This window comes from Hyphopichia burtonii (assembly GCF_001661395.1).
Source record: "Hyphopichia burtonii NRRL Y-1933 unplaced genomic scaffold HYPBUscaffold_2, whole genome shotgun sequence".
Lineage (NCBI taxonomy): Eukaryota > Fungi > Ascomycota > Pichiomycetes > Serinales > Debaryomycetaceae > Hyphopichia > Hyphopichia burtonii.
This window is the reverse complement of record NW_017963729.1, coordinates 1375052-1400924: the sequence shown is the minus strand read 5'-3', so window position 1 is coordinate 1400924 and position 25873 is coordinate 1375052. Positions and strand designations below refer to the sequence as shown.

At 33.3% G+C, this 25873-nt stretch overlaps 10 protein-coding genes across 10 annotated transcripts; 2 read left to right on the top strand and 8 right to left on the bottom strand.

Moving 5' to 3' along the window:
• Nucleotides 1-129: 129 nt before the first annotated feature.
• On the bottom strand, nt 130-2307 carry HYPBUDRAFT_147489 (uncharacterized protein; the record flags this gene model as incomplete). Its single annotated transcript, XM_020220058.1, has 1 exon — nt 130-2307. The coding sequence occupies one exon, from the start codon at nt 2305-2307 to the stop codon at nt 130-132; it is 2178 nt and encodes a 725-aa protein (XP_020078033.1).
• A 1738-nt stretch (nt 2308-4045) lies between these two features.
• On the bottom strand, nt 4046-4402 carry HYPBUDRAFT_152212 (uncharacterized protein). Its single transcript, XM_020220895.1, has one exon. The coding sequence runs from the start codon at nt 4393-4395 to the stop codon at nt 4123-4125; it is 273 nt and encodes a 90-aa protein (XP_020078032.1). The 5' UTR covers nt 4396-4402; the 3' UTR covers nt 4046-4122.
• A 162-nt stretch (nt 4403-4564) lies between these two features.
• Nucleotides 4565-6264, bottom strand: HYPBUDRAFT_135846 (uncharacterized protein; the record flags this gene model as incomplete). The annotated part of the gene is made up of 2 exons (XM_020219587.1): nt 5575-6264; nt 4565-5484 (listed from the first exon to the last, which is right to left on the bottom strand). The coding sequence occupies exons 1-2, from the start codon at nt 6002-6004 to the stop codon at nt 4565-4567; spliced, it is 1350 nt and encodes a 449-aa protein (XP_020078031.1). The 5' UTR covers nt 6005-6264.
• An 835-nt stretch (nt 6265-7099) lies between these two features.
• HYPBUDRAFT_106448 (uncharacterized protein) lies at nt 7100-8800 on the top strand (the record flags this gene model as incomplete). Its single annotated transcript, XM_020218486.1, has 1 exon — nt 7100-8800. The coding sequence occupies one exon, from the start codon at nt 7100-7102 to the stop codon at nt 8798-8800; it is 1701 nt and encodes a 566-aa protein (XP_020078030.1).
• Nucleotides 8801-8804: 4 nt separating this feature from the next.
• HYPBUDRAFT_104660 (uncharacterized protein) lies at nt 8805-9401 on the bottom strand (the record flags this gene model as incomplete). The annotated part of the gene is made up of 1 exon (XM_020218362.1): nt 8805-9401. One exon carries the CDS (start codon nt 9399-9401, stop codon nt 8805-8807), a length of 597 nt encoding a protein of 198 aa, XP_020078029.1.
• An 806-nt stretch (nt 9402-10207) lies between these two features.
• Nucleotides 10208-15225, top strand: YTA6 (putative AAA family ATPase). The gene is made up of 2 exons (XM_020218294.1): nt 10208-12642; nt 14257-15225. Exons 1-2 carry the CDS (start codon nt 10387-10389, stop codon nt 15124-15126), a joined length of 3126 nt encoding a protein of 1041 aa, XP_020078028.1. The 5' UTR covers nt 10208-10386; the 3' UTR covers nt 15127-15225.
• A 416-nt stretch (nt 15226-15641) lies between these two features.
• Nucleotides 15642-16599, bottom strand: BET2 (Rab geranylgeranyltransferase; the record flags this gene model as incomplete). Its single annotated transcript, XM_020218292.1, has 1 exon — nt 15642-16599. A coding segment is annotated over one exon (958 nt), but the record flags the coding sequence as incomplete, so codon positions are not given.
• Nucleotides 16600-16714: 115 nt separating this feature from the next.
• On the bottom strand, nt 16715-18761 carry DPB2 (DNA polymerase epsilon noncatalytic subunit; the record flags this gene model as incomplete). Its single annotated transcript, XM_020219586.1, has 1 exon — nt 16715-18761. The coding sequence occupies exon 1, from the start codon at nt 18737-18739 to the stop codon at nt 16715-16717; it is 2025 nt and encodes a 674-aa protein (XP_020078026.1). The 5' UTR covers nt 18740-18761.
• A 243-nt stretch (nt 18762-19004) lies between these two features.
• Nucleotides 19005-19950, bottom strand: HYPBUDRAFT_152211 (uncharacterized protein). The gene has a single exon (XM_020220894.1). It carries the CDS (start codon nt 19919-19921, stop codon nt 19019-19021), a length of 903 nt encoding a protein of 300 aa, XP_020078025.1. The 5' UTR covers nt 19922-19950; the 3' UTR covers nt 19005-19018.
• A 2186-nt stretch (nt 19951-22136) lies between these two features.
• HYPBUDRAFT_152210 (MFS general substrate transporter) lies at nt 22137-24309 on the bottom strand. The gene has a single exon (XM_020220893.1). It carries the CDS (start codon nt 24248-24250, stop codon nt 22316-22318), a length of 1935 nt encoding a protein of 644 aa, XP_020078024.1. The 5' UTR covers nt 24251-24309; the 3' UTR covers nt 22137-22315.
• Nucleotides 24310-25873: the final 1564 nt, after the last annotated feature.

Genomic DNA, 25873 nt, shown 5'->3' with positions numbered 1-25873 from the left:
TTGAAATATGCATATATATATAGATATGAAATGCTCTCCGAGCTAAATTGCTTTTAATTTTTTAAATTGTACCCATTACTCCGTGATAAATAGACATAGATTGAAGTTTTCAAATGAATAAAACACCAATTAAGCCCAAGTTTGTAACTGTTCGAAATACTCAACACGATATTTTGTGTTTTCAAAATTTTGAATAACACTATATCTTATATCATCAACCATAACTGGATGACCACAAGTTACGAAAGCAATAGAACCATCAGTTTCTGAAACTTCTGAAGTCACTATTTCTCCAATATTAGGTCTTCCTTCTTTGAATGTTATATGAGATAACTCTGTCTTGATTGAGTGGATAACTGAGTTTGGATTAATATCCTCATCATTACTAGAGGCTTCTACTTCTTTATAATTCTCTTCATTATACTGTTTCTTTTCGTATTCATTAGATGAATTATCACCATTAGTCGTAATATTTCCAAAATATTCTAAACCATTCATCAAATCAGGCTTAGTGATGAAAATTGTGGTATCGATTTTGGTTTCATTCAATCTCCTTAACTCGTCATAAAACCAGGATAATGATTTCCATTCTCTGATTATCCAAATTAGCTTGACACTCTGTCTATCAATTTGTTTTCTAGATAAGTCAACAGCTTCAGAATAGATACCAGGAATACCGTTACCACCTGCAATGAAAACGGAGTTTTTGTAATGACGAGCACCAGATGGTTCACCATAAGGTCCTTCAATGCAAACTCTGATTCTACCAGTTTTACCTGGTTGTTTCAGTAAGTATTTGAAAACTCCATGAGTTACTCCTCCTTTGATTTTAACATACAATACAATTGCGTCTTTATTGGTTGTCGAGTCAGTGAAGGTGAAAGGGTGAGATTGCCAAAAACAAGAAGGTCTAAGAAAATGAATAAATGCATGTCCACCGGGGATTGATTTCCAATAGGAAGGTTTTGGAACAACGATTCTTAAAGTTTCATCTGCTAAGATGGTGACAGTAGCCTTTGGTGCACCAAAACTTAAGATTCTAAAAATTCTAATGGCTCTGTCAAATGCCCAAATAGCAATACAAGCCCAGTAAAATGCTGCATAACCCAATTCAACAGTATGCTCATAAGCCCCCACAATAAAAAAGAGTGCAAATAAAATGTGGAAAATGAGGAAAGTTTCATAGCTTCTTCTTCTAAAGAATAATAAACCTTGAACAAGAATAAAACCACCACAACAAGCAGCAACCATTGCCCAAATCATAAAAGGCTTAGAATAACGAGATGGATATTTACCAGCAAAATGGTCGGCTATACTGAAAGAAATTGCATGGATGAAAACCACCAACACAACGATTCTTGAAACCCATCTATGATAAGTGATGAAAGTTGCGAAATTCCAACGAGTGACCCATTGTAAGAAATTATTACGACCAGCAAATAAGACCAATAATGGGACAGCATAACTAATTACAATACCGGTTCTATCACCCAAATATCTAGCCAACTCACCGTATTTATTGACATACATAACTGAACCACCATCAACTCTTTTCATTTGAGCGGATAAAGTTGCAACCACAACTGCTAAGAATCCAGTGCAGATAACAGTTTCCATCCTTGAAGGAACTAATAAAGAAAAGATACCCAAGTGATGGTGGTTTGATTTTTTTTTATGAATGGCAGCAGATAAAGTGATATATCTTCTATATAGATGGGAAATCGGACCATTAAATTTTTGAGTAATATTTGGGAAGAATCTGATAGTCCAATTAACTATTGCTGCAATTACTAAAACAATACACCAATAAGCCAATAAAGCCGATCCAAACCATAAAGACAAATTGTAGTTATTAAGGAAAAACCTATAGGAGTCTGAATATACTTTAAAATGAGAAAAATCAAGTAAAACTGGGTAATCGATTAATTTTGTTTTATTGAAGTTTTCGATTTTACTAGTATCTTTTAATAATTTTTGAGTTCTAGTGTAATTTTGATAAAAAGATTTTTGATCCATTTCAATTCCAACAAGCTTGCAAGTTTTAATAAACCCATTTATGATATCAGGCTTATTATCGTAACCTTTAACCAAACATTCAGACATAGTACCAAAACCGGAATCTTGAGCGCAAAGACAGTAAGTATCCAAACTCTTCTTTTTAGTTTCACATACTGTTGCTGTATAGGGAATCATCCCATTGCAAGTATAGAAAGCAATATCAAATTCAGAATAATTGGTTGGCATTACCATTGCGGCATTTGAAGCTACAACCAAGAAGGAAAATACAGCAAAATGAAGGATCTTCATTTTTTTTTGATATTATAAGAGAAATGACTTGTTGAAAGAGTATTGAAGAAAAGTGGAAAAGAGGCTAAAGAGGGAATCGAAGCAGTTATATAGAAACCCAACAACCCAATTTAGTTTCAGAAGGAAGCCCTTCAACAAAATAACATTTCTAAAAGAAGTTGTTTAAGGCGCCTTACGAAGGTTAACAAAACTAAAGGATGAATAAAGATACAAACCATATAGAAATCAAAAGGACAAAAGAAAAGAAATGTAACCACTTCACACTTCTAAGAGCTGAATTTTAAATGAAATGAGCTTAATTGGTTATATCGTTACGATCCGATGCCCGTAACTAAGTTTGCTATTAAGAGAAGAATTCTTTAGCTCGAGATCTAGCTGACTTTCTTTCCTCCAACAATAACTTAATGTAAGTCGAATTGAAAAAAAAAAAAAAAAACGCAGGACAATCAATAGGACCTTTCTTTTTCTCTGGATGTGAAAAGTTGACGTTATCAGATCAATCAGAAGGGCTGCATAAGAGCTCTTGCTAATAATGGAAAAGGCATTATTGCATTTCGAAACAATAGGCATTAAGCATAACGAGGCTAGGTTAATAAACTAACTCTTGATGAGCCGTAACAATTTTGACATGATCAAATTTAGAATTGAAACACATTTATTGCAACCCAACCACTTGAAATGTAACCAACCATCCAGTTAAAAACCTTACAAATCATACCAGAGCACGGAAAATGTTGCACATGAAAATTAAGTTCCAAACATATATCTAAAACATCTAGTCGTAAGGGTAACTCTATCATACGGAGAGTACGGACTACATGGACTTCACATGAAATGGGTGTGAAAGGAGACAGAAAAAAAAAAAAGGAAAGTGTTCAAAGAAAGCAGCCATTCAGAAGCCTCCATCAACCTTGCGTGGCTTTTCAATATACCCGAACAACACAATCAGATGGAAACTTCTCAGAGGAATTCCACCAGATATTACTGAGAGTGGTAACTGTTAAGCCTACACCGAAAACCTTATATTTGCAGAATGGCTTGTCAGAGTTGATTCAGCACCTGTTAAGTTCATTGCCAAAATATCCCTTATCAGATTAATCAGTTCCCTTGCCGTTTTTTGACAGGCAAAAAATACATCACTTTTTTGGCTGAGGCCCAGGCACAAATCAAATAAAATTCTTGGTGAGCGTTTTCGAATCCCGAATCCCGGAATACAATTTGTGGAGTTTTCAGTGTAAGCAAAATGTGAGACATGAAACCGTTATTGCTGCCCGTCGAATGTTACCGACTAGTATTGGAGCAGCAGGAGTCAGGTTATAATCGAGCAAAAACTCCTACAATGGTCGATACACATAAATAATTTATTAAAAACCTATTTGGAAGCGGGAATGGAGCGAAGAAGTAGTTAATCCAGAGATGTCACCTGATTGACCATTAACACAGAATTAAAGAAGAGGGTCGGCCCGTTCAAAGCAAGTCTAAATTCATTTTTGGGTACTCATAAACTTTCAGCCGCCACTTCGTATCAGTGTTTGTTCTAACATTGATCAGTTGAATCCTTTTCAATTTTAGTTCGATTGTTCAAATTCGTAATCGACTGCAAGTACTTTTTCATCAGACTAACTCTAAACTTCCTTTACACCAAGAGAACTGAACCGAACAGACAATCGACTTCCAAAGGAGATTGATTCGTCACTCATATACTATAAACATGATTTAAGATATTTTTTTGATTTTTAGTTATTTTTTTTGTTTTTGATTTTTCATCTTTTTCATTTTTTCTTTTTTGGGTTTAACCGTATATCTAGGAACAAATCAATGATGTTTTTTTAATGGTTCGACAACCAACTTATCAAAAGTATACATTTGGGAAATGGAAGTTTGCCTGTGCAACATGGCTAATTGATTAACCCCATCGTTATAGTGTTTTCTGATCAATTCTTCATCTTTCAAATTTTGGTGTTCTTTAAAACTATCAATGATTCTGCGTTTAGCATAAACTCTGAAGTTATAGTTATCAAACTTGGATGATTTTTCCAATAACTGTTTATACAAGGAAAGCTTTTGGGTATTTGCAATGGAAGCCATGATTGAGTTATTTAAATGAACTTGGAGTTATTAGTAGGTGATGATTAATTTGCCTTCACCGAGTTTTTTCTTTTGAGCTTGATCGTGCGCACTACAATTACAATCACTAGTTTTTTTTTTTTTTTTTTTTTTATTTAGCATCCATTAAATACATATATATATATAGTCACTAAGATTTAGTTTCCTTAGTTTCTTTAGTCTCTTCTTCAGCGTCTTCTTCGGCTAAGTTTCTCATATAAGCCTCGAGATCTTGATCACTTAAGCCGACGTTTTTACCTTTCTTTTTAGATTTTTTAGCAGTAGCATCAGCCATCATTTCTTCAAAAATTCTAGCATCTTCATCTTCATCGGGCGATCTTTCAACTAATAACATTTGCTTACCAATGAACTGAACCGCTTCGGCTCTTTTGATTCTGTCCTTTTTCGATAAAGTCTTATCATTCAACAATTTATTACAAACTTTATTCAAAATACCAATAACTTCAAATTTAGTAGAAGCCCAAGCAGTTGCTAATAATTTACCGGTAATTAATTTTTCTAATTCAGCATGTCTATATCTTTCTTCATCAGTTAGCTCAGTACCAGAAGCTTCCAAAAGCTCTTGTTCTTTAGCCATTTCTTGAGCAGTTACCTGAGCATCAATTGCAGTTTTCAAAATCGAAAACCCACTTTTCATTCTACTTGTTTTCAGTTTAACACTAGTATATAATTTCAGAACACCAAAAGTTTTACAAGCTTGAATTGTGGCAGTTGACTGATCATTATAAATCTTACCAATCAAATGTAATAATTGAATACCAAAGCTTTCAATTTTCAAGTCTTCAAATTCTTGATTTAATTTCTTTTGAAATTGTTGGAAGCTTTCGTCATTTCCAATAACGCTTTGATATTTTTCAATACGTTGTAATAAAAGAGTTGATAATTCATTAACTCTTTCTTCTTTTGCTTTCTTTTGTTCTTCATGTAATCTATATATTTCTTCTCTTTGTTCTTGAGTAATTTTTTGTTTTTTCTTCTTAGCTTCTGCTGCTAATTCTTCATTTGTTTTACCTTCACCTACTTGCATTTCACTCTTACCTTCACTCTTACCTTCGCTCTTACCTTCACTACTCAAAGTTAAATCAGATACTCCTTGAGATACTCCTTCTGATATATGCGAAGTATTAGTTTCATTAGCACTTCCAGAAACTTGTTCTTGTTTAACTTCTTGATCAATGTTTTCATTCTCTTCATCTCCTTTATCCAAAATCTCTGCAGTTTTACTTAATTCAGATAACATGGTTAATTCACCAATCCAATCTTTAAAACTATCACCTCCAAAAATCATTCTGAAAAATTCACTTGGATCAATATCGGTGGCTTCTGCTCCCATAGAATGATTCTTTAAATCTTCCAATCCAACCTCATCATATAATTGTCTTGATTCTTTATTTTGTAATACCCCATAAGCTTCACCTAATTCTTGAAATTTAGCGGCTGCTTCAGGATCATTCCCATTTTTATCGGGATGCAATCTAATTGCTTGCTTTCTATAAGCTTTTTTCAACTCTGCTTCAGTGGCAGTTGGTTCTACCCCTAAAATATCATAATACTTGGTATCCTTAACCATCTTACCTTACCGTATAACAAACAATTGATGAATCTATCTGAAAAGACAGCATCAATCTACATCACGTTTTTTTCACTGATGTTATCGTACACCAAATGAAAAGGCTTTCCCATATTAGCCACGACACGAACCACAACACCCGTACCTCCAAAAAGAAACAGAGAAAAAGGAAAAAATCACGGTAGTTGCACGTCGCCAATATGGATCTTACATTCGGGGTACACCTATAGCTATTAAAAGTGCTGAATACTCAAGAGAAAAGGCCGTGGAATTTGGTAGAATTGGGTCCATGTAGATATTCTTAATAATCCATGTAGATATTCTTAATAATCCCCAACGTTTTTCTTATTTTTTTCTTCTATTTTCTTTATTTTTTTCCAACAAATTCAAACTTCCGACATCTGCTCGGAGAGTTAAATCCATTTAAAAATAGTTGAATTTTGAAAGCACACTATGAGTTGTTTTATTGATGTACTAAAGATCAATACAATTGGCTACATTCTTACAGAGACATGATGTACATGCAACTCGCAATTGCATCAACATTAAAAATAATCCCGATAGCTTTCAAACACCTTAATTTGCAAAAATCGTACGATTTTTCCTTTCAATTTTTCAGTTAGCCTAACTTGTGGAGTAAGAACGCGAAGGTTACATTTAAAATAAATCCTAAATCGATCACAATGATGAGCAGCGACAAAAATAATTATGATTAAGCTTTAGCTCGTTTCCAATGACTTTTAGAAGTTTGGCTTGAATCTGGACAATCTGGGAATCGGTGCCAGGGTGTGATTTACAACTGGCTTCTAGAATCCTGGTATTGTGAAGGGGTTCCATTGGAGGGATGGAGGTCTGGAGGTGGGGACTCCGGTGGTCTCGGGGAAGAGCTCGGTGGTAGTGTCGGAGATGTCGGCGATACCACCTCAATTCCATCGCTGCTGATAAGATACTTCAACGGAATCAAATGTTAGCAACTAGTTGAAAAGTAGGTGAATTTTGAAAAGTAGATGAATTTTTTTTGAAAATATCAAGTAGTGGCCAACTGGGAGACTGTTAGTTTGTCTTTTTGAAGTGATAATTGGGGTAGTAGGAAAAATGGAACAAGAAGGAAAATTGGATGATAAGACCGTAGTTAACGATGCGGATTTAGAGAAGCTGCCTCAAGACCAAAATTTAGCTGATAGACTTGGTGATGCTCATGTAAATATCTTACCTTTGAAAAAGTTATTGATTAGTTTTGCAGCCATGGCTACTGCATTATTTATAGCATTTGCTGATCAAACTAGTGTTACTATAGGATTAGCCAGTATTGCTAAAGATTTACATGCTGAAACCACAATTAATTGGGCAGGAACCGCTTCATTATTAGCTAATACTGTTTGTCAAGTACTTTTCGGTAGATTTGCTGATATTTTTGGAAGGAAAAATATGTTATTAGGTAGTTTGGCATTATTAGGTATTGCAAATTTAGGATGTGGATTTGTTAAGACTGGAGTACAATATTATATTTTAAGAGCCTTTTCAGGAATTGGAGCAGGAGGAATACAATCAATCTCAATGACAATAGTTAGCGATATTGTAACATTAAAACAAAGAGGTAAATTTCAAGGTATATTAGGATCAACCATTGGAATATCAAACGCTTTTAGTCCTTTGATCATGGCTGGTTTTATTGAACATTCAACTTGGAGAAATTTTTATCGCTTAACTCCACCATTATGTGCAATAATTTTTATCACTGTTTATTTCTTAATTGAAGATCGAAAGAAAGAGTTGAATCAAATATTAACAATGAGACAAAAATTTAAAAAAATCGATTATTTGGGAGTTGTAATGAGTAGTGCAGCATTAACCTTATTATTAATTCCAATTAGTGGTGGTGGATCAACTTATTCATGGAATTCAAAAATTATAATAATTTTTTTCTGTTTAGGAGGAGTTTCATTAATTACTTTTCTATTTATTGAATGGAAAATCCCCGAATTACCAATGATTCCTCTTAGATTATTTAAAACTCCTTCGCTAAGTTTCTTATTACTGACAAATTTTTTCTTTGGTATGACTTATTATGGATTTATTTACTATACTCCGTATTATTATCAATTAGTTAGAGGTTTCAGTATTATTCGATCAGCAATCTTAATGTTCCCATTAGTCTTGCCAATGGCAGTAAGTTCTATACTGGCAGGTGCTTATATGAGTTGGTGTGGACATTATATTGTGGTGATATATGCTGGATTTTCATTATGGTTATTGGGAAATTGTTTATTATTAACTTGGAATGAAAATTCATCAATTGCCGATATTACCATTGTTTTAATAATAATGGGGTTTGGTGTGGGATCAGTTTTCCAACCATCAATGGTTGCTTGTCAAGCACAATCCAGAAAAGCTGATCGAGCAGTGGTTATCTCCACCAGAAATGTAATTAGATCATTTGGAGGAGCAGTTGGAATAGCCATATGTTCATTAATTATGACCAATACATTAATAAAACAAGTTGATAATGAATTGCAAAATGAAAATTCAATTTTATCCAAGAATTTTTTAAATTATATTAAGCAAAATATTTATTCAAGAGCAGATTTATCAAATTTAAATCAACAACAATTAAAATTGATAAGATCAATGTATATGAAATCTTTGAGAAATGTTTATTATTTACTTATACCCCTAATTGCAATCTGTTTATTAGCCTGTATCCCAATTAAAGATAAAGGAATGTCTTGTATTGATGAAATTTCAGTTACAGAAGATGAAAATCGATCTAAATGGAAAAATTTCATCTTAAAATAAACTTTTATCGACCTAAAAATTCATAAATATGATTACCTATTTCATTAACATCATATTCAATATTATATGACTTAACATAATCGTTAAAATTTTCATAAGTATCTTGAATGAAATCTTCATCAAGTAACTTTTCTTTTTGATCTTTTAAATAATCAATATAATCATGGTCAATTTCGACTTTAAAAGTAGAATCCTGTAAAAAATCATTTATATAACCTCCGTATTCAAACCCTGCAAACCAATTGCTATACGAAAAATTCAGCTTAAAAGATTGGGGGTCTTTTAAAATGTTAGTGATAAACGGTATATCCTGATCTATAAAGCGGTTAAACCCCCTTAAGTATACAATAAAACATAAACCGATGAAACTCACCACCATCACAAACTTAAGCGTTTGTATCATTAGTCTAACCCATAACCTAAACGCCTTCATACATAGTTTAATCATCAAATAAATTGCAACTAATCCAATCACTATTTGAGTCACTTGAGGATAATTTGCATTGCAATACCCCACAAGTGTCGCCGTATTATTTAAGACAACAACAAATACACTCACAAGTACACTGAGTACCCTAACTATAATCTCTTTCACCTCCATTTCACTCCCTTAATGATAATCTACCAGGTGAACAACCTGGTCTTTATTTGTTAATATTCCCCCAGACCCATAATCGGGCAACCCTACACGACCCTTCTTCTTTTCCCCCAAAAGGTTACCCTACTGGCGGCATCTCATCAAAAAAAAAACTTCCTATAAATACAACTACGATCCGGCTAGAAAACTGAAAGTTTTCGAGTTGTTTTCTTCTTGCTTCTTTGAAAGTTGACCTCCGAATGCAGAAATATTAAGGCTGTTGGATTAGTTTTATGTCTTGTGATTGCAGTGCTGCCGGCTCGCTCAGCCTTGTGTTGAAAGCTTTATTTATTCGACGTCTTGCCTATTAGGTTAGGGAGGTGTCACTATGGATTTATATTGTCAGGGTTGGTGGTGTCTGTGGTTGCAAGGTTGTTGACCTACAGTTGAATAATTTCGGACAGATGAAGCAGTGGTTATCAAGCATTTCCTTGGGGTTGGAAACTCAAGGGGATCCCGTTATATCACGACATATAGTACTGTAGACTGTAAGACGAAGTTTTTTTCTTTGGGTGTATGGGTGTAAAGGCTTGAAGCAATTAACGTGATGTTAGAAAAAATGACAGCGGCTAAGCATTTGCATAGTTGTATGTTATAAAGTTATACGGCTATTGAATTATACGGTTATTGAATTATACGGTTATTGTATTATACGGTTATTGTATGAGCTTATAATTCACCAGAGTTGAGTATAGACCGGTTTGAATAGATCGAATTGGCTTAGGTTTTAGTTGAGCACTCACTGAAAGATAAAAATCAAGTGAGAAACCCTTTTCATTGGTAGCCCATATCTTTTCCAAGTTTCTTAATATAGTAACGGAATCTTGAATAGAAGTGATCATTCTTTATTCACATTTGCCCATCACATTTGCCCATCACATTTACTAACGTCCACCATTACTTACCAATCACATTAGTAGGTGTTTGCATTTTCATAGTTCAAGAGAATATGTTTAGGAGGAAACAGCCTCCTCAATTATCATTATATGAGGAGCTTCAGCAAACTTATAATGATGTCTGTAATATTACAGTTAAGAATTTAACTTTAGAAGAAGAAGAAAAGTTTGAAGATGCATTGAAGGGATGGAAAAGTTTACATACATCGTTGTTATTTAAAACTGATTTGTTCGAAAAACAACAGTCTAAATTGAGTAATGATGAATTGAAACTATTGCAAGATATTAAAAGTATTAGGGATGAAAATGTTAAACATTTGATTAGAGTTCAATTAAGAATTGATGAAAAATTAAGAAGACAAAAAAAAGTTACGACCACCACCTCTAATACCACTAATAATCACCTGTCGAATTTGTCAGTACCATCGTTAAGAACATCGAAATCTTTTAATAATTCCAATAATTCAAATAATCGATCGATGTTGAAAAGCTTAAGACCAAACGCTGAAAACAACCAATCAAACCATGGTAGTTTATCGAATATTTCAATTGCTTCTAAAAAAGCCGCTGTTTTATCCTGGCAAAAACCGAAAAACGCTAATAATTCTAGAAACAATTCAATCAATATTCAAAAAGTTAAATCAAATGATGATGATAAACTATTTGACGATTTTGATCAAGATTCCTTTGAGTTTAATAATTCAAATTGGGATAGAGTTAATAGTTTCACCTCAAATGATTCCAATGATCAACCTCCTCCCTTAATTGATTTAGATGAAAGCCCTCCACCACCTATACCGAAACACGATTATTTTAGTCCAATTAGTCATTCTTTAGAAGATTTATCAATTAATGATAAGAAACCACCGGTACCAGCAGCACCTGCACCGGTACCAGTACCACCACCACCTCCTCCACCTAGATTGCGTAGTACGAATGTTGATAAATTAAAACCTGCACCAAGAAATGCATTATCGAAAAGTACTCCTGATGTAAGCAGACAACATCAATCACCTTCACCGCCTAAGAAAAAATATGTCTATACTAAACCCAAACCAATTAATATTAACCAATTGATGAAGGTGAATCAACAACCATCGACGAAAAAACCAATTAAGAAACCTCAAATGACAAAGCCAACTACAAAGACCAAGCTGAATATTTCTTATAACTACAAGGTGATTGGTAAACCCAGTGAAGTTAAACCTCATTCTCAAGTGAATAAACGGATACTTTCACCAACTACAGGAGTTCCCACCACCACAAAACCAATTGACGATATAAGTGATGATGAAGACGAAGAGGAAGAAGTTGAAGAAGTTGAAGAAATTGAAGATGAAGGTAAAGCGCCAATTAGTGAAGAAGCACAGGATGCATTAATTAAAAGTATTCGAGGAATCGATTATAATGCTGCCAAACAAATTTTGAATGATATAGTAGTCCACGGAGATGAAGTATATTGGGAAGATATAGTTGGATTAGAAGCGGCCAAAAATCTGTTAAAAGAAGCGGTGGTATATCCATTTTTAAGACCAGATTTATTTAAAGGCTTAAGAGAACCTACTAGGGGGATGTTATTATTCGGACCGCCAGGGACTGGTAAAACGATGTTAGCTAGAGCGGTTGCCACAGAATCAAAATCGACATTTTTTTCAATCAGTTCATCATCGTTAACTTCAAAATATCTAGGAGAAAGTGAGAAATTGGTTAAGGCGTTATTTTTATTAGCTAAAGAATTAAGTCCCTCGATTGTATTTATTGATGAAATTGATTCATTGTTAAGTTCTAGAACTGAAGGAGAAGTTGAAAGTAGTCGAAGAATCAAAAATGAATTTTTAGTACAATGGTCAGAATTATCAAGCGCAGCAGCAGGACGAGGAAGTACAAATAATAAATTATCCCAAGTCTTAATATTGGGGGCAACTAATTTACCATGGTCAATTGATGAAGCCGCTAGAAGAAGATTTGTTAAAAGACAATATATTCCATTGCCGGAACTGGAAACAAGAAAAGCACAAATTATAAAATTATTAAAGTATCAAAAACATACATTACTGGAACAAGATTTTGAACAGCTTATTTCGTTAACCGAAGGGTTTAGTGGTAGTGATATTACTGCATTAGCCAAAGATTCAGCCATGGGACCATTAAGATCGCTAGGAGATTTATTATTGTCAACTCCAACCGAAAAAATCCGATCGATTCAATTAGAAGATTTTAAACTGAGCTTGAAGTATATAAGGCCATCGGTTAGTTCCGATGGGTTGAAAGAATATGAAGAATGGGCAAATAAATTTGGCTCATCAGGGGTATGAATTGTATTGGCAGGGTATTTGTTTGTTGAAAAATGTTTTTTGTCAGATTGTTGTATTGTCTTTTTTGGCATCTTTTTGTTCCTTTCCTTTTTCGGGGGATTTATTTTTTATACTTTTATTTTTTTTTTTTTAAATATGTTTTTTTTTGATATTTTTTCATTTTTTATTTTTTTTAATTTTTTTTTTTTTTTTTTTTTTTCAATTTCATGTATGATACTCAATATTTTTTGGTTGTATATGTACGATTCTATTGCTTTGCTCTGACTTATTTTCCTTTGTTCTATTCTGGCAAGATTTGTGAGTGAAATGATGCAAAAAACTTAAAACGGTAAGCTTTGTGGAAAAATCAGATCATTTCATAATCTGAAATGATCATTAGTAGCGAATCTTAAGGGTAGTTAGAACCCCATTAAAAAAAGGACCGAAATTAGAGCTAAAAAAAGTAAAAAGACACAAGAATAAATGGGACAAAACTAGATTCAATTTCCCAGATTTCCGGTAGAGTTTATTTCAGATTCGAAAAAACTGAAATTGATCTCAAGATTTGGCCTGGCAGACATGAAATACCTTGATACAATACATGGATGTAGAGATAGATACATTGATATAATACATACAACACCTCGATATATGGACACGGGAAAGACCCACAGACAAAGGACTATATCCGCCTCGCGGAAATAATATCAAAGCTCATTAGCGGATTTATCTCGGTTATAATTGCGAAGACATGATCTCTTTTGTTCACTAATTTCCACTTACCCAAAGAAAAGTCAGCTACCCAAACAAAACTCAAAAAAGACACCCTTGAGTTAGTTTTCGCGACTGGCTTTAGCATTAGACAGACATAAAAAGGGGAACAAAAGCATAGCATTTATAAACGATAAATTAATCAGTATAATAAATAAATCACCCCAATTGCAGAATGGTAATGTATTAGAATAATGTATAATGTATTAGAATTAAGTCCAGCGAGTTAAATATCAGATGATTGTATTGGTAGTTCCACATTCATTCGACCTAGACTGATGGGGGAGGGGGAATACAAGACTATTATTTTGATAAAAACGTATGACGGAAATCGCCAACTGAGGGAAAAGCAGAAGAACTCGGGAAAAAACGCCAGAGGTACGGAGGTGTTTTAAGGTGCAATTCAACAATAAGAACAAATATTAAGCCTTACATGCATATACATACTATCCCATTACTCTAATCAAACAATTCTTTGCTTTAAGGCAATAAGTTATCACTGCATAATTTCCAGTCAAACAAAAACTAATACGAACAGCTTCTTTAAATAAATATTTAAATAGAATAAATTATCAAGGTAATAACTTAAATAAGTGTTCATCTTTGTCATTTTTCACGTTTTGTCATTTTTTTTGTCATTTTCTTCCATTCTTTTTATACGATTTATTTTTTTTTTTTTTTTTTTTTTTTTTCAGGATTCATTTTGAGAGCTTATTTTTTTTTTTTTTTTTTTTTTTTTTTCAGGTTTTATAATTTTTCATATAATTCATATTCCAGCTTATATAAATATAATATATATGAAGAGAGTCATTCGTTTCCTTTTCCCCAATTAATCATTAAAATCGAAAAAAAATAAAGATAATTTCCATCGTGAATTCAAAATTAAATCATTCAATCGATTCAGATTGTTCATCTTCGAGTAAGAATTCACCAAAGAATTCCCGTAATTCAATTCAATTACCTCCACCACCAGAATTATTGAATAAAATCAATTCTGATCGTCATCACTCCCAACAACATCAACATCAACATCAACAACAACAAATGACTAGTTTGGCCAATTATAATATTACTCCAATTAATAATTATTATGGTCCTAAAGATGATATACCTATAGATCCTCATTATACTCTACCATATCAAAGATTACCTCCTGCTGCACCACCTTTACCACAACCAATGCTACAACCCCCAATGGAATATAACCCAATGTTTTACTATCCTCATCCTCCTCCTCCACCTCCCGGTCCGCCTCATCAACAGCTTAGTGCTGGTGCCCCCGGTTATATGCCCTACTATCAAGGTCCATACACCCTGCCTCATTCTTCAATATCAATGGATCAACCATTTTACCTTACAAGCGGACATGAACGTAGAAGATTAAAACAACTGAGTACTTGGACTCCCAAAGAAGATAAATTATTAAGAGAATTAAAAGAAGTACAAAAATTAGGCTGGAGAGAAATTTCAACTTTTTTCACCGATCGAACACCAAACGCTTGTCAATTTAGATGGAGAAGAATTATCAGTGGTACTAGTACCAGTACTAGTTCTACATCTTCATCGCTGAAAAATAATAATGAAGGTTCAATTAGTGAAATGATTGAAACTCATCAAGAAGAACCAATTACTTCTTCACCGACTGCATCATCTCCTTCCACGAAATTATTTAAAAAATCTCATATGAATAAAAAATCTCATCATTCAATAAATTTCATTCTAAACTAATTCAAAATAAAACTGGTTATCGGAGTATTTGGGGATATATTGTTATTATTACTACTACTTTCTTATTATTACTACTTTCTTATTATTACTACTACTTTCTTATTATTACTACTACTTTCTTATTATTACTATTATTTTCTTATTACTATTATTATTATTATTATTCTTATTATTTCTTCTACTTATTTACCTATTGTAATTCATGTATTTATGTCTTCGTTTGTAATTTCAAGGGGTAAATCGATAAAGCTCATCTAGATCTTTAAAGACAATGTTCTCTCCAACAATTAATTTTATACAATGGGTTTCCCAATAAAACAATGCTGGCTTTAACAGACTTTACATAAAGGCAAATTTTAACCTGGTATGTTTCACGATCAATAGACGATGCGAGGGTCTTCCACTCCAGCATCTACCGCATTTAGTAATTGTTGATGGCTTCATGCGGTACCTTGCTTGCTGAAGTGTTTATTACTGGTACCTGATTTCCGTTTTAAACGTATATTTTTAAACAATCAAAATTTATTTGTTATATATTTGGGCATACAATAAACTGGATCAATTTCAATCAAATCATATTTCTCATAATTGAGTAAACTTAATCCAGCAATTCCAAAACAAGTATGATAAACATCAGTTTGATTTTCTGGTCGATCACTTAGCCCCCCGTTTATTTCATCTTGACAACTTAAAATAAATTTTTCTAAATATTCATCGTTTATCCATTTTATACTACCAATTATACTCAAACTTGATAATACCCACCAACTATAGCATACATCGGGCAATTTTTCTGGTCGTCCATTAAACCCTCCGCTGGGTAATACTTGTCTTTCACTTAACCAATTACAAAGTCTATTCTTATTTTCAATCTTATCTAATCGATTACAGATGGCTAACGTTCCAATGCATGTGAATACTTGTGCTGCATGGCTTTCTGCTCCTGGTAACATTCCAAATCCTCCATCGAAATTCTCACATTTCATTATAAATGAACTAGCCAGTTCTTTGATTTCTTCACTTAATTCTCCTAATATTGATAATGCACTCACTGATGTATAGACAAATCGAGTATCTACTTCTCCAAATTCGTCTCCTTTGAAAGATCCATTACTCAATTGTAAACTTTTTATATACCCAACAATTTCCCCCCGTTTATCTTCAATCTCTTCTAATCTTTCGTAGATACTTAGTATTTGTATCGCTGATAAGGTAGATAAAATATGGGCGTCATGTTGTGGGAATGCTCCGAATCCTCCCCTTTTCTCATCGTAACATGAAAGTATAAACTTAATCACTTCTTCAACCGGTAACTCTTCTAATCTTTTACAACTAACTAATGCAACTACCCCCCAGTACAATCCATTCATTCGCAAATGCTCCAGCAACCAGTACTCATACGTTTGTTGCGTCATACTCGAATCAAGATCCTTCACATACTGTACATGCTTGTCCTTGAGAAATCCAGTCATATTATCTATATTCTATACATATCTATACAAGTAGATTCTTTGAACGTCGTGTTTTTTTTTTTTTTTTTTTGTTTTGTTCGGTTGTTGAACAAACACCCAAACACCAAAGCAGGGTCCTAGAAGTATACGTCTTTAAAGGTAAACTTCTTCTGACTGGGGTAATACTCTGCAAAATTTAATTTCCGGTTATTATTGTTACTTATTAGCTTGGTCAAATTGATCACTTTACACCCATTGTAAGTAACGTCGAAATTCTCAAAATTGGAATCAAACAGTATTATGGTTGTTGGTAACGGTTCAATTCTCATGGTTGAGTTATAATTTGTATTGATAACTTTTAAATTTGATAAAAAAGGTTGCAAATTTCCTTGATCTAACAATGTCTTGACCAATTTTCGGGCTTGCTTGACTTTAGGTAATAAGTGTACTTCATCAGTATTAATGTTTTCTATATTAAGTTCACCTCCATTTTCTTTCTGTTCTAAAATTTGTCTTTCATTCTCTAAGTCACTCTCAAATATTATATCATTTCTTTTAAACTTATTCATTATTTCATCTTTGATGAAAACCATCTCTTGCGATAAGTATCCGATTCTAGTTGGGTTCCACCCCATTATTAAATTACCCTTGGGTAATAATCTCTCTAGTCGGTTTATGAAGACTTTCGATATTGGTTTTTGAGGTAATATATTTAAATTAGACCCTCCTAATGAATTGGTAGATTGCCATGGATCATTGGGACCCGGAATTAATATAAATTTAGTCTTTTTAATCAAAGTTGGAAATTTAGATAATACATCGGCTAAATTATCAAAATTACTTTTATAATTTTCAGAATTGGATATGGTAGTGTTAGTTGAATAGGTTGCAGTGAATGCTTGAGATATAAATGATCCAACCATTATTATTGCAAGTGGAGCAGTTTCGTCTTCGATTATGGATTCTTCAATTTTACCAAATAATTTAGTTAATCCATTCAAGATCTTGATATCATCAAGAAAACAGTTTGATCCTAATATTATAAATTTATGTTCAATTAAAGATTTTTCTAATGAAACTAATTTTTTCTTCAATGATTTGTTGATTTTAATTGTCATATTAGAATTTATTTTACCATTTGCTAATTTCTGTTCTTGTCCATCATCATTTATTCCTAGAAAATCTAAATTCCCATAATTTTCTAAACTTACATCTCTTCTTTCTGCTGGTGGTTGTCCAATATTACTAACATGGAAACATCCACTTATAACATTACCATCGTTGGCCATTGATCCTCCACTAGCAGAATAAATCCCTTCTACTATAACAAACATTCCAACACAATAAAATGATCCTTCCAGCTTATAGGCTTGCAGAATATTTAATTCAATGTAATCAGATGAATCTTCTAATATATAATCCCCATTAACATTCTTGGATAATAATCCGAATAGTACAAACTTTGATCCATCTCTTCCGAGAACATTTTTAATTAATGTAATTTCATAAGTACTATTTCGATTTTGATTACTGGTATTAATCAGTGATATTGATGAAAATGACTTTTTTTGAAAATTTTCATTTCTCGATAACCGATCTCTTATCAAATGAAACCTTTGATTGAAATACTCAATGGATGTATGCAAGTTATGTTGAAGTTGATTATTATTTCTTGTACTTAATCCAAATTGTTTTCTATTCCTTTTAAATTCAAAACACGGTTGAACATCGGGGGTAATAATCTTATAAAAATCTTCCCAGTTAAGTTTACCTTCATCTTCATACTGATTCATATCAACTAAGGTATCCGATCTTGCTGCTTTTGTCATAGAATCCCCCGAATTTGAGGACTCTTGCCTTTCAAGCTTAACACTCAGTTTACGCTCTTTATTAACAATCTCTTTCAAAACTTGCTTAAGCCCAACCCCATCAAGAAATAACCCCCGATCTTGATGTTTCCATATCTTAGCTATATCCTCCAAAAAAACTTGGGATTTTCCTCCCTTCCATTCGGTTCCAAATCTAGTACTCACGGCTTCGGTGAGAAGCACTAATGCGTCGGTTTGAATATTTAACCCATGTTTCTTCGATAAGATTCGGTAGGCAACCGGCCTCAAGTTGGATGGTTGGAGCTTCACCGGTAGCGGCGTTGAGGTCGACATGGTTATGTTTAGCACTGAAGAGTATATTCTTTCAATCCAGTGATTGAATAAATAAAAATTGATTAAACGTAAAACGCGTCTATTTTCTTTTTTTTTTTTTTTTTTTTTTTTTTTTTTTTTTTTTTTTTTGGCTGCTACTCAATCTACGTGTATTAAACTAGGGGATGCTGTATATTAACATAAGGAATATATACTAAGGATGATTTCGATCTGTTGATCTGATTTCAAAAAAATTTCATTAAATTGTCATTAAAATTAATAGAATAAGTGGTTTTGTAGTTAAATGGAAATCATATAATCTTCGTATTGATCTAGCACATCGATATCAACGTCAAATTCGAGTATAGTTCGTATGTTTCCTAACTCCCTGACCAATTCATTGAGATCTATCAAAAGTTGGTACACACTCAATAATTCATGAAGGGTGTTTGATCTTGATTGGAAGGTATGAAGTAGATTTTTGAAAGCAAATTTATTGGATTTTCTGAGAGACGAACCCTTCAGTGAATATTGACCCTTTTCCCATTTCAATTTGAATCTCTTTAAGTCATTATCGAGGTTTTTAAGTTTACTACTTTTCCTTATAATCTTTTTATCGACAATATTTTTCAATTTCTCAAATACAATTTCGATTCTTCGAAGATTGGTTAAACTGTAAACTTCATCTAGATCAAAAGTATTTGATTTTAAGTTATGTCTAAACTCTTGGAAAAAAAAATTGTATTCATGCAATTTTGCCTGGGTCAGGTGGCTTTGGTAATTATACTCATTTGACCGCTGACACTGATCTAAGGAATCTAATAGTAATTCTAAGTCTTTCAAAAATTTCATTTCTTCGAAACTGTATCCACTTCTTTTATCAAGAATTGCCTGTGATTGAAGTTGGATTGTTTCACTGAATTTTATTAGATCATAATCATGATCTTCTATACGTGCTTTAAGTGATGAAATTTCCTTGGATAAATTCTTATATCCTAAATCATACCGGAATTGATTAGCTTCTAATTGAGAAAACACCTTATTCTTAAACTTGGTTTGTTCAAGCTGAATACGGTCAAGATCTTCTTGACTATTATCCAATGGCTCGGGTTCCATCGATTTTTGATGTTCGAATTCTTTAATTTGGTCTTGTAAATCTTTACGTTGATCTTCTAATTGTTTTTGACGTTGTAACAAGTCCATTTCTTCTTTCTTATATTTCGAAAGAAAGCTTTCGTGTTCTTTGAAAAAAGATGATTTGATTTCTTCTAATTTTTCATCTTCAATTTCATGGTTTTTACTTTCAAGATTTGCTTCTAAAGCACGAACCTTTAGTTCTAATTGGTTTATCTTGGATTCGTAGTTTTCTTTGGTGTCAACCATCTCTCTTTCGAAATGTCTTTGCATAATATTAAACTTATGTTTTTCTGAATCAATGGTCTCCATAAGATCTTTGATTCGATTATTCAATTCTTGTCGCTTACGCAATTCACTATTCATGCGTAAGGTTTCATCAACAACATCTATATCATTCATATCTTCAAAGCTTCTTCTATGGGAATTGATCGAAGGTTCATTATCACTAATGGTTTGATCTATAGATTCTTTTTGTAAAGGAGTCGAGATGTTCAAGGGTTTGGCTTTTATTGGAGTTTCCAATGGATCTTCATTGAAAACAACTTTTTTTTGCACAGATTTCTTTTCGGGAGAGTTCATTGGCAATGGATCACTTTTAATATTCAAAAAATCTTTAGCAGATTTACTTAAACGTTCGAAATCAGTTTCATCTTCACTTTTGGTCAAACTGGTTAAGAAGGAGCGCAACTTATCAAAAACACCCTTTTTCTGAGGATTTAAACTAGTGACAAGCTGATTTTTAGAAGAATTATTCCGAACATTCTTATGCACCCTTGAATCCTTAGATACGAGTATTCCATTAGTATTAGGCCTCAATGGATTTTTCGGCGATTGATGGTTGAAAACTTTATAAATTTTTGTTGGCCGTAATTTGGAAGGAGTGAAGCGGACAGATTTTATGGGTGATCCATATAAATTTCGATTAGAATTTGAAAACTGCTCATCTTTGTTGCTATCAATGGAGTCTAATATTGGTTTATCCGGTTTGGGTGAATTGTGAATATATTCTCTATTAAAGTTATATTTTGGGATTGGCGATGTTGGGGTAGGTAAAAGTACCGATGTTTTCGGTATCACGGGTGCTGATTGCTTCTGTTGATTAAATTGGTCGAATAAACTGGTTCTGGGCTTTTGATAAGGTTTTTCAGAATTGAAACGAATATTTGGCATACCTTCATCGAGTATCTCGTTCCTGCCACGAACAGCATTTATTCCATTCTGCTGTTCTTTCAATGACTTGGATCGTTCATATTTCTCCGAAAGTGTTAGTTTTGGCATCTTTCCTCTTAAATCGATTGGCTACATATGAAAACTCTAACTTTAAACACACGGACAGCAATGGAACCGGAAACAAATAACGCTTCACTCACGGGAACACCTTCTTTGTTTGCTGTAGCTATGAATAACCTGAAACGATAGCTCTGCTTAGATGTTCTGGACTGTTGATATCAATGCTTAAAGACTCAAGACTTGTTTACTTTTTCAATTACTGGTTTTTTTACGTCTTCTGTGTAACGAAAAGACCCAACCACCGGTGGTTAAAACCAAAAAAAAAAAAAAAAGGAGGACGAAATCCCCCGTAAGCCCAAATTACCATCCTTCATTCGGTTAAAATGAAGAATAAAGTTCAGGATAGTCGATAAGCTAGACCCTTGCTGAAGTAATTCGCGCAACGTCAGTTGTCTTTAAAAGATATTTGGAATTTGGAGTTGAATTTAAAGTTGCAAAACAGGTTCACGCGTAATCCCCGGTGATGGTGATCATGAAATATGATTGGCTATAATGATGGTAGATAGCGATTTTGTCCAGGTAGTTTGCATCTAACTTTGATTGGTGAATCGAGACGATAAAATTAGAAATTTGAGGGTTTTAAATGGTTGTTTGACGTTGGCTTAGATGCAATTTCATTATGCATTTTTGCTGTTTTAGAAAAACTCAATACCTAGGTTGGGTTTATGATAATGAATATAATGCAATATCGTGATGGTGATTTCGTCTGCTATTTTTAGTTGGATCGTTAAAAGTATGGAAGCTACCCTCCAAACTTGAAGATGACTCGTGGGAGTTTGAGCCATTTACCACTAATTATAGTAACGTTTTCAATAACTAGAGAATTTTCATATATAACCATCAAAAATCTCTCAACTTGAAGTATGTTGCCAATTATCTTTCAATAAATTTTCTTTTTTCACTTACATGGTTAAAATTGGTTCTACAAATAATTATCAACTAATAAATATTTTATATTTGCAAAAAATCACATTGAAGAAAAAAGAATTGGTTAACATAAATAAGTTGAAACTCTATGAACCCAGCCTTGTGGGAAAAAGATTTAGAAATAAATTAATAAAAAAATATATAAACGAACGGATGCAAAAAATGAATGAATTAGAAATATGAATTATTAAGCATTGATTGATATGATAAAATTGAGTCATTAAAAAATCTTGGAATATTTGATTATACACTTTCTTTTCTCGATTTTTCTCCAACAGTCTTGTCATCGAAGCTTCTCCTTTCAAACTGATCATCCTTTGACAATTCGTGTTCACCGCTATTCTTATTGGTCATAGTGATGGAAGTAGCACATGATTCAAGATCTTGTTTCTTTGGTTCTGGCAGTTCATCAATACATTGCAAACCTCTGTCTCTAACAAAGAATGAAGAAATCAAACAAATAGCCATGAATGGAATTAACAAATAGTAATAGTTTCTCAACGATGCAAGGTACATTCCTCTGACCGCAGTGATTTGCTTATCATTCAAACCATCGATTTGAATTTTATCATAAATGTGGTTTTTCAAATAATTTAAGTAATGAGTTGGGATATCAGTCGGGTTATGACTTTCCATTTCTTTAACTTTGTTCAATAAGGTGTTACTAACAGTGGTTGAAGCAACTGCAATACCAACAGCACCACCAAATGATCTCAAAACATTTCTAGTGGAAATAACCACAGCTCTATCTGCTTTCTTGGATTGAGCTTGACATGCAACCATAGTTGGTTGGAAAGTAAAACCAACACCAGTACCCATAATCAATAAGATCACAACATTTACACCATCATTGGTTCCTCTGTTCCAAATAAGCATCAATCCACAAGCTAATAACCAAAGGCCATAACCGACATAAACAACATAAATATAATGACCTGTTCTGGTAATGATTTGACCAGATACAATTGACATAACAGCTTGTGCCATAACCAAAGGAATAACAAAGATTGCAGTATGAAGTTCATCTTTCAGTTTAATAATTTGGAAGTAATATGGCAAATAGTACATGAAGGAGAAGTAAGACATACCAAAGAAGAAGTTTGAAAATAAAAGGCAACATAAGGAAGGACTTTTGAATAATCTTAAAGGAACCATTGGTAATTGAGGAATTTTCCATTCACATAAAAGGAAGCAAATGAATAAGAAACCACCAACAACGAATAAAGTTATAATAAGAGCACTTCCCCATGGGTAACTTGAACCACCACCACTAACGGCAACCATCAATAAAGTAATGGAGGAAGTTGATAATAAGGTACCAAAATAGTCAATTTTCTTAAATTTTTCTTTACGAGATAAAATACTTCTAAGTTCTTTTTGACGATCTTCAATTAACATGTACATGATAAAACCAACAAGACAACCAAAAGGAGCCAACCAGTAATAGAAGTATCTCCAACTACCTCTCTTAATGAATGCAGCAAAAATAAGAGGACCAACTGTATTACCAACACCTACAGAAGCACCCAAAATACCTTGATATTTACCTCTTTCTTTTAAAGAAACAATATCGGATAAAATAACCATACCTAAAGAAGAAATACCACCATTACCTATACCAGCACCAGCTCTAAAGATGAAGAATTGAATACCAGTACGAGCAACACCACAAGCAACATCAGAAATGACTAAAATAGCTAAACAAGATAAAAGAACTTGTTTACGACCAAAAATATCAGACATTCTACCGAAAAGAACTTGACAAACAGTATTAGCTAACAACGAAGCGGTACCAGCCCAATTAATTGTTGTTTCAGCATTTAAATCTTTACCAATTTCAGACATTGCAACAGTAATACCTTGTTGATCAGCAAAAGAGATAACCATACTTAAGGCTAATGCAGATAAGCAAATGATTAATTTCTTTTTAGGTAGGATATTCATATGGGCATCACCCAATTTATCATGAAGTTCACTACTTTTAATTGATTTTTCAGTTACATTAACGTTTTTATCAGAAGACTTTTTCTTGCTTAAAGCAGGACTTGGTTCATTTGAAGTATCTAATTGAATATGAGGTTCATTATTTGGAGTTTGGAGTTGATTTGGGGTTTGACTTTGACCTTGAGGTTCATTTTGAGATTGAACCGCTTGGTTATGATAAGGGTTTTCAGACATAATGGATAATCAACTATTCAACAGTAGACGAAAGAAAAGAATATCTATGAAAGAACAAGGAACTGTTGATATGATAACCAATTATAGAAGGTTGAGAAGATAAAGTTATTTTATTTTAACAAGAGAATAGATAATATTTTAAAAATATGTCAAGTTGATAAAATTAGAGAGGATTTAGGTCCCTATTTAAAACGTTTTGGACTACTAGAACGATAACGGATTCAACGATTTCAAATGGCAGCAAAATCGAAATTAATCCAAGAGCTTAACTGAATAAATCTTTAAATGAATAATGCAAAAACTATAGTTATCATGCATAATAGGAGCACGAAACATAACCTGTAATCAAAGGAATTCTTTTTTTTTTTTACCTTTTGAGTTCTGACTTTGAGTCTTTTCGTATGCGCAAAAATACTTTGCAGCATTTTATTCAGTTATATGGCTATCTTCGTTTCTTTTTCTCCTGTCAAAATCTCTTCGCTTTTTGACTTGATTTCCACTTTACAATTCGATGTCCCTGTTCCTGGTTTGCATAGTAGCTGAAGCTAGGTACTCAATTCGAAGATTCGGGCAAGCATCTGAAAGGGAATTATTGTAGCTAATCATAGCCATCAATGGAAGTAAACAGAAATAATCGAGTCATAGCCTATAATATAACGAGAGGGAAAATTCGGGATTCAATAGGAAAGAAAAATAGAAAGGGATAACAGACGGTTGCGCTTGAAATTACAGTACTAGCTAGACGGACCGGGCCAAGTATTTTGTATCTAGCCTTGCAAATTGATTTTCTAATCAGCTCTTATAACTGCCTGGTTTCTATCATTTTGTAAGTCTCTACATGTGATTGGTGACAGCCTCGCCCTTGGCAGAATGTCAACTTTTATCTTTCTATTAATGGGGGCTGTCTTTGTCCTTGTCAGTTTTATTTTTACCTTTGCTTGTCGTTTGTTATTGACAACCAGAGAAAGCAAATTGAAGGAGGACATCGACACTTGCAACACGTTTTCAAATTCTGGATTGTAATACGATTTTCTTGATTCTAGGTTAGTATCAAGAACCCTAATCGTTTGTAAAAAAAAAAAAAAAATTGTCGAGTCTGGAAAACCGTTGGGGCCAAAAGGTAAAAGAAAAGAGAAAGAGAAGAAAAAGTCCCTGAGTGGATGCGGCACCTGTTGCAGCATTTTGCGCAAAAAAAGGCGAATCCACCCAAGGAGTCATAGGAATGATTGAAAAGTAATCACAAAGAGCATTCGGAATCCAAATTTCAATTAAGACAACATGTCAAGAAGCATAAGCGGTTAAAGAGACTGTCACTATGGCTTTGGTGGTTGAAAAGATAATACGGAGATCGGAATATTCAGGAATTAAGATAGTGCTAGAAAATGGGCCCATGCATTAGACAGACGAACTTTGAAGGATACATAGATTACATTAAGTTTGTGTTTCTGATGAGAGATGATAACGATTAAGATTTAGTATATGGGTGGCTCATACATTGGAATTAAGCTTTAACACGAGATACCAGGATGTTCTACGGTGCTGTGCAAGATGGCGATACACTGGACTCTATCGACACACCCCGGCTCCGAGATCCAAGTCATATGAGAGGACTTGTATTATTAT

Coding starts and splice junctions, on each gene's coding strand:
- HYPBUDRAFT_152212 (XM_020220895.1), bottom strand. CDS start 4,395: ATGGCTTCCATTGCAAATACCCAAAAGCTTTCCTTGTATAAACAGTTA.
- HYPBUDRAFT_152211 (XM_020220894.1), bottom strand. CDS start 19,921: ATGGACTTGTTACAACGTCAAAAACAATTAGAAGATCAACGTAAAGAT.
- YTA6 (XM_020218294.1), top strand. CDS start 10,387: ATGTTTAGGAGGAAACAGCCTCCTCAATTATCATTATATGAGGAGCTT. Junction 12,643..14,256: donor ATAAATTTGGCTCATCAGGG/GTATGAATTGTA, acceptor AAAAAAATAAAG/ATAATTTCCATCGTGAATTC.
- HYPBUDRAFT_152210 (XM_020220893.1), bottom strand. CDS start 24,250: ATGTCTGAAAACCCTTATCATAACCAAGCGGTTCAATCTCAAAATGAA.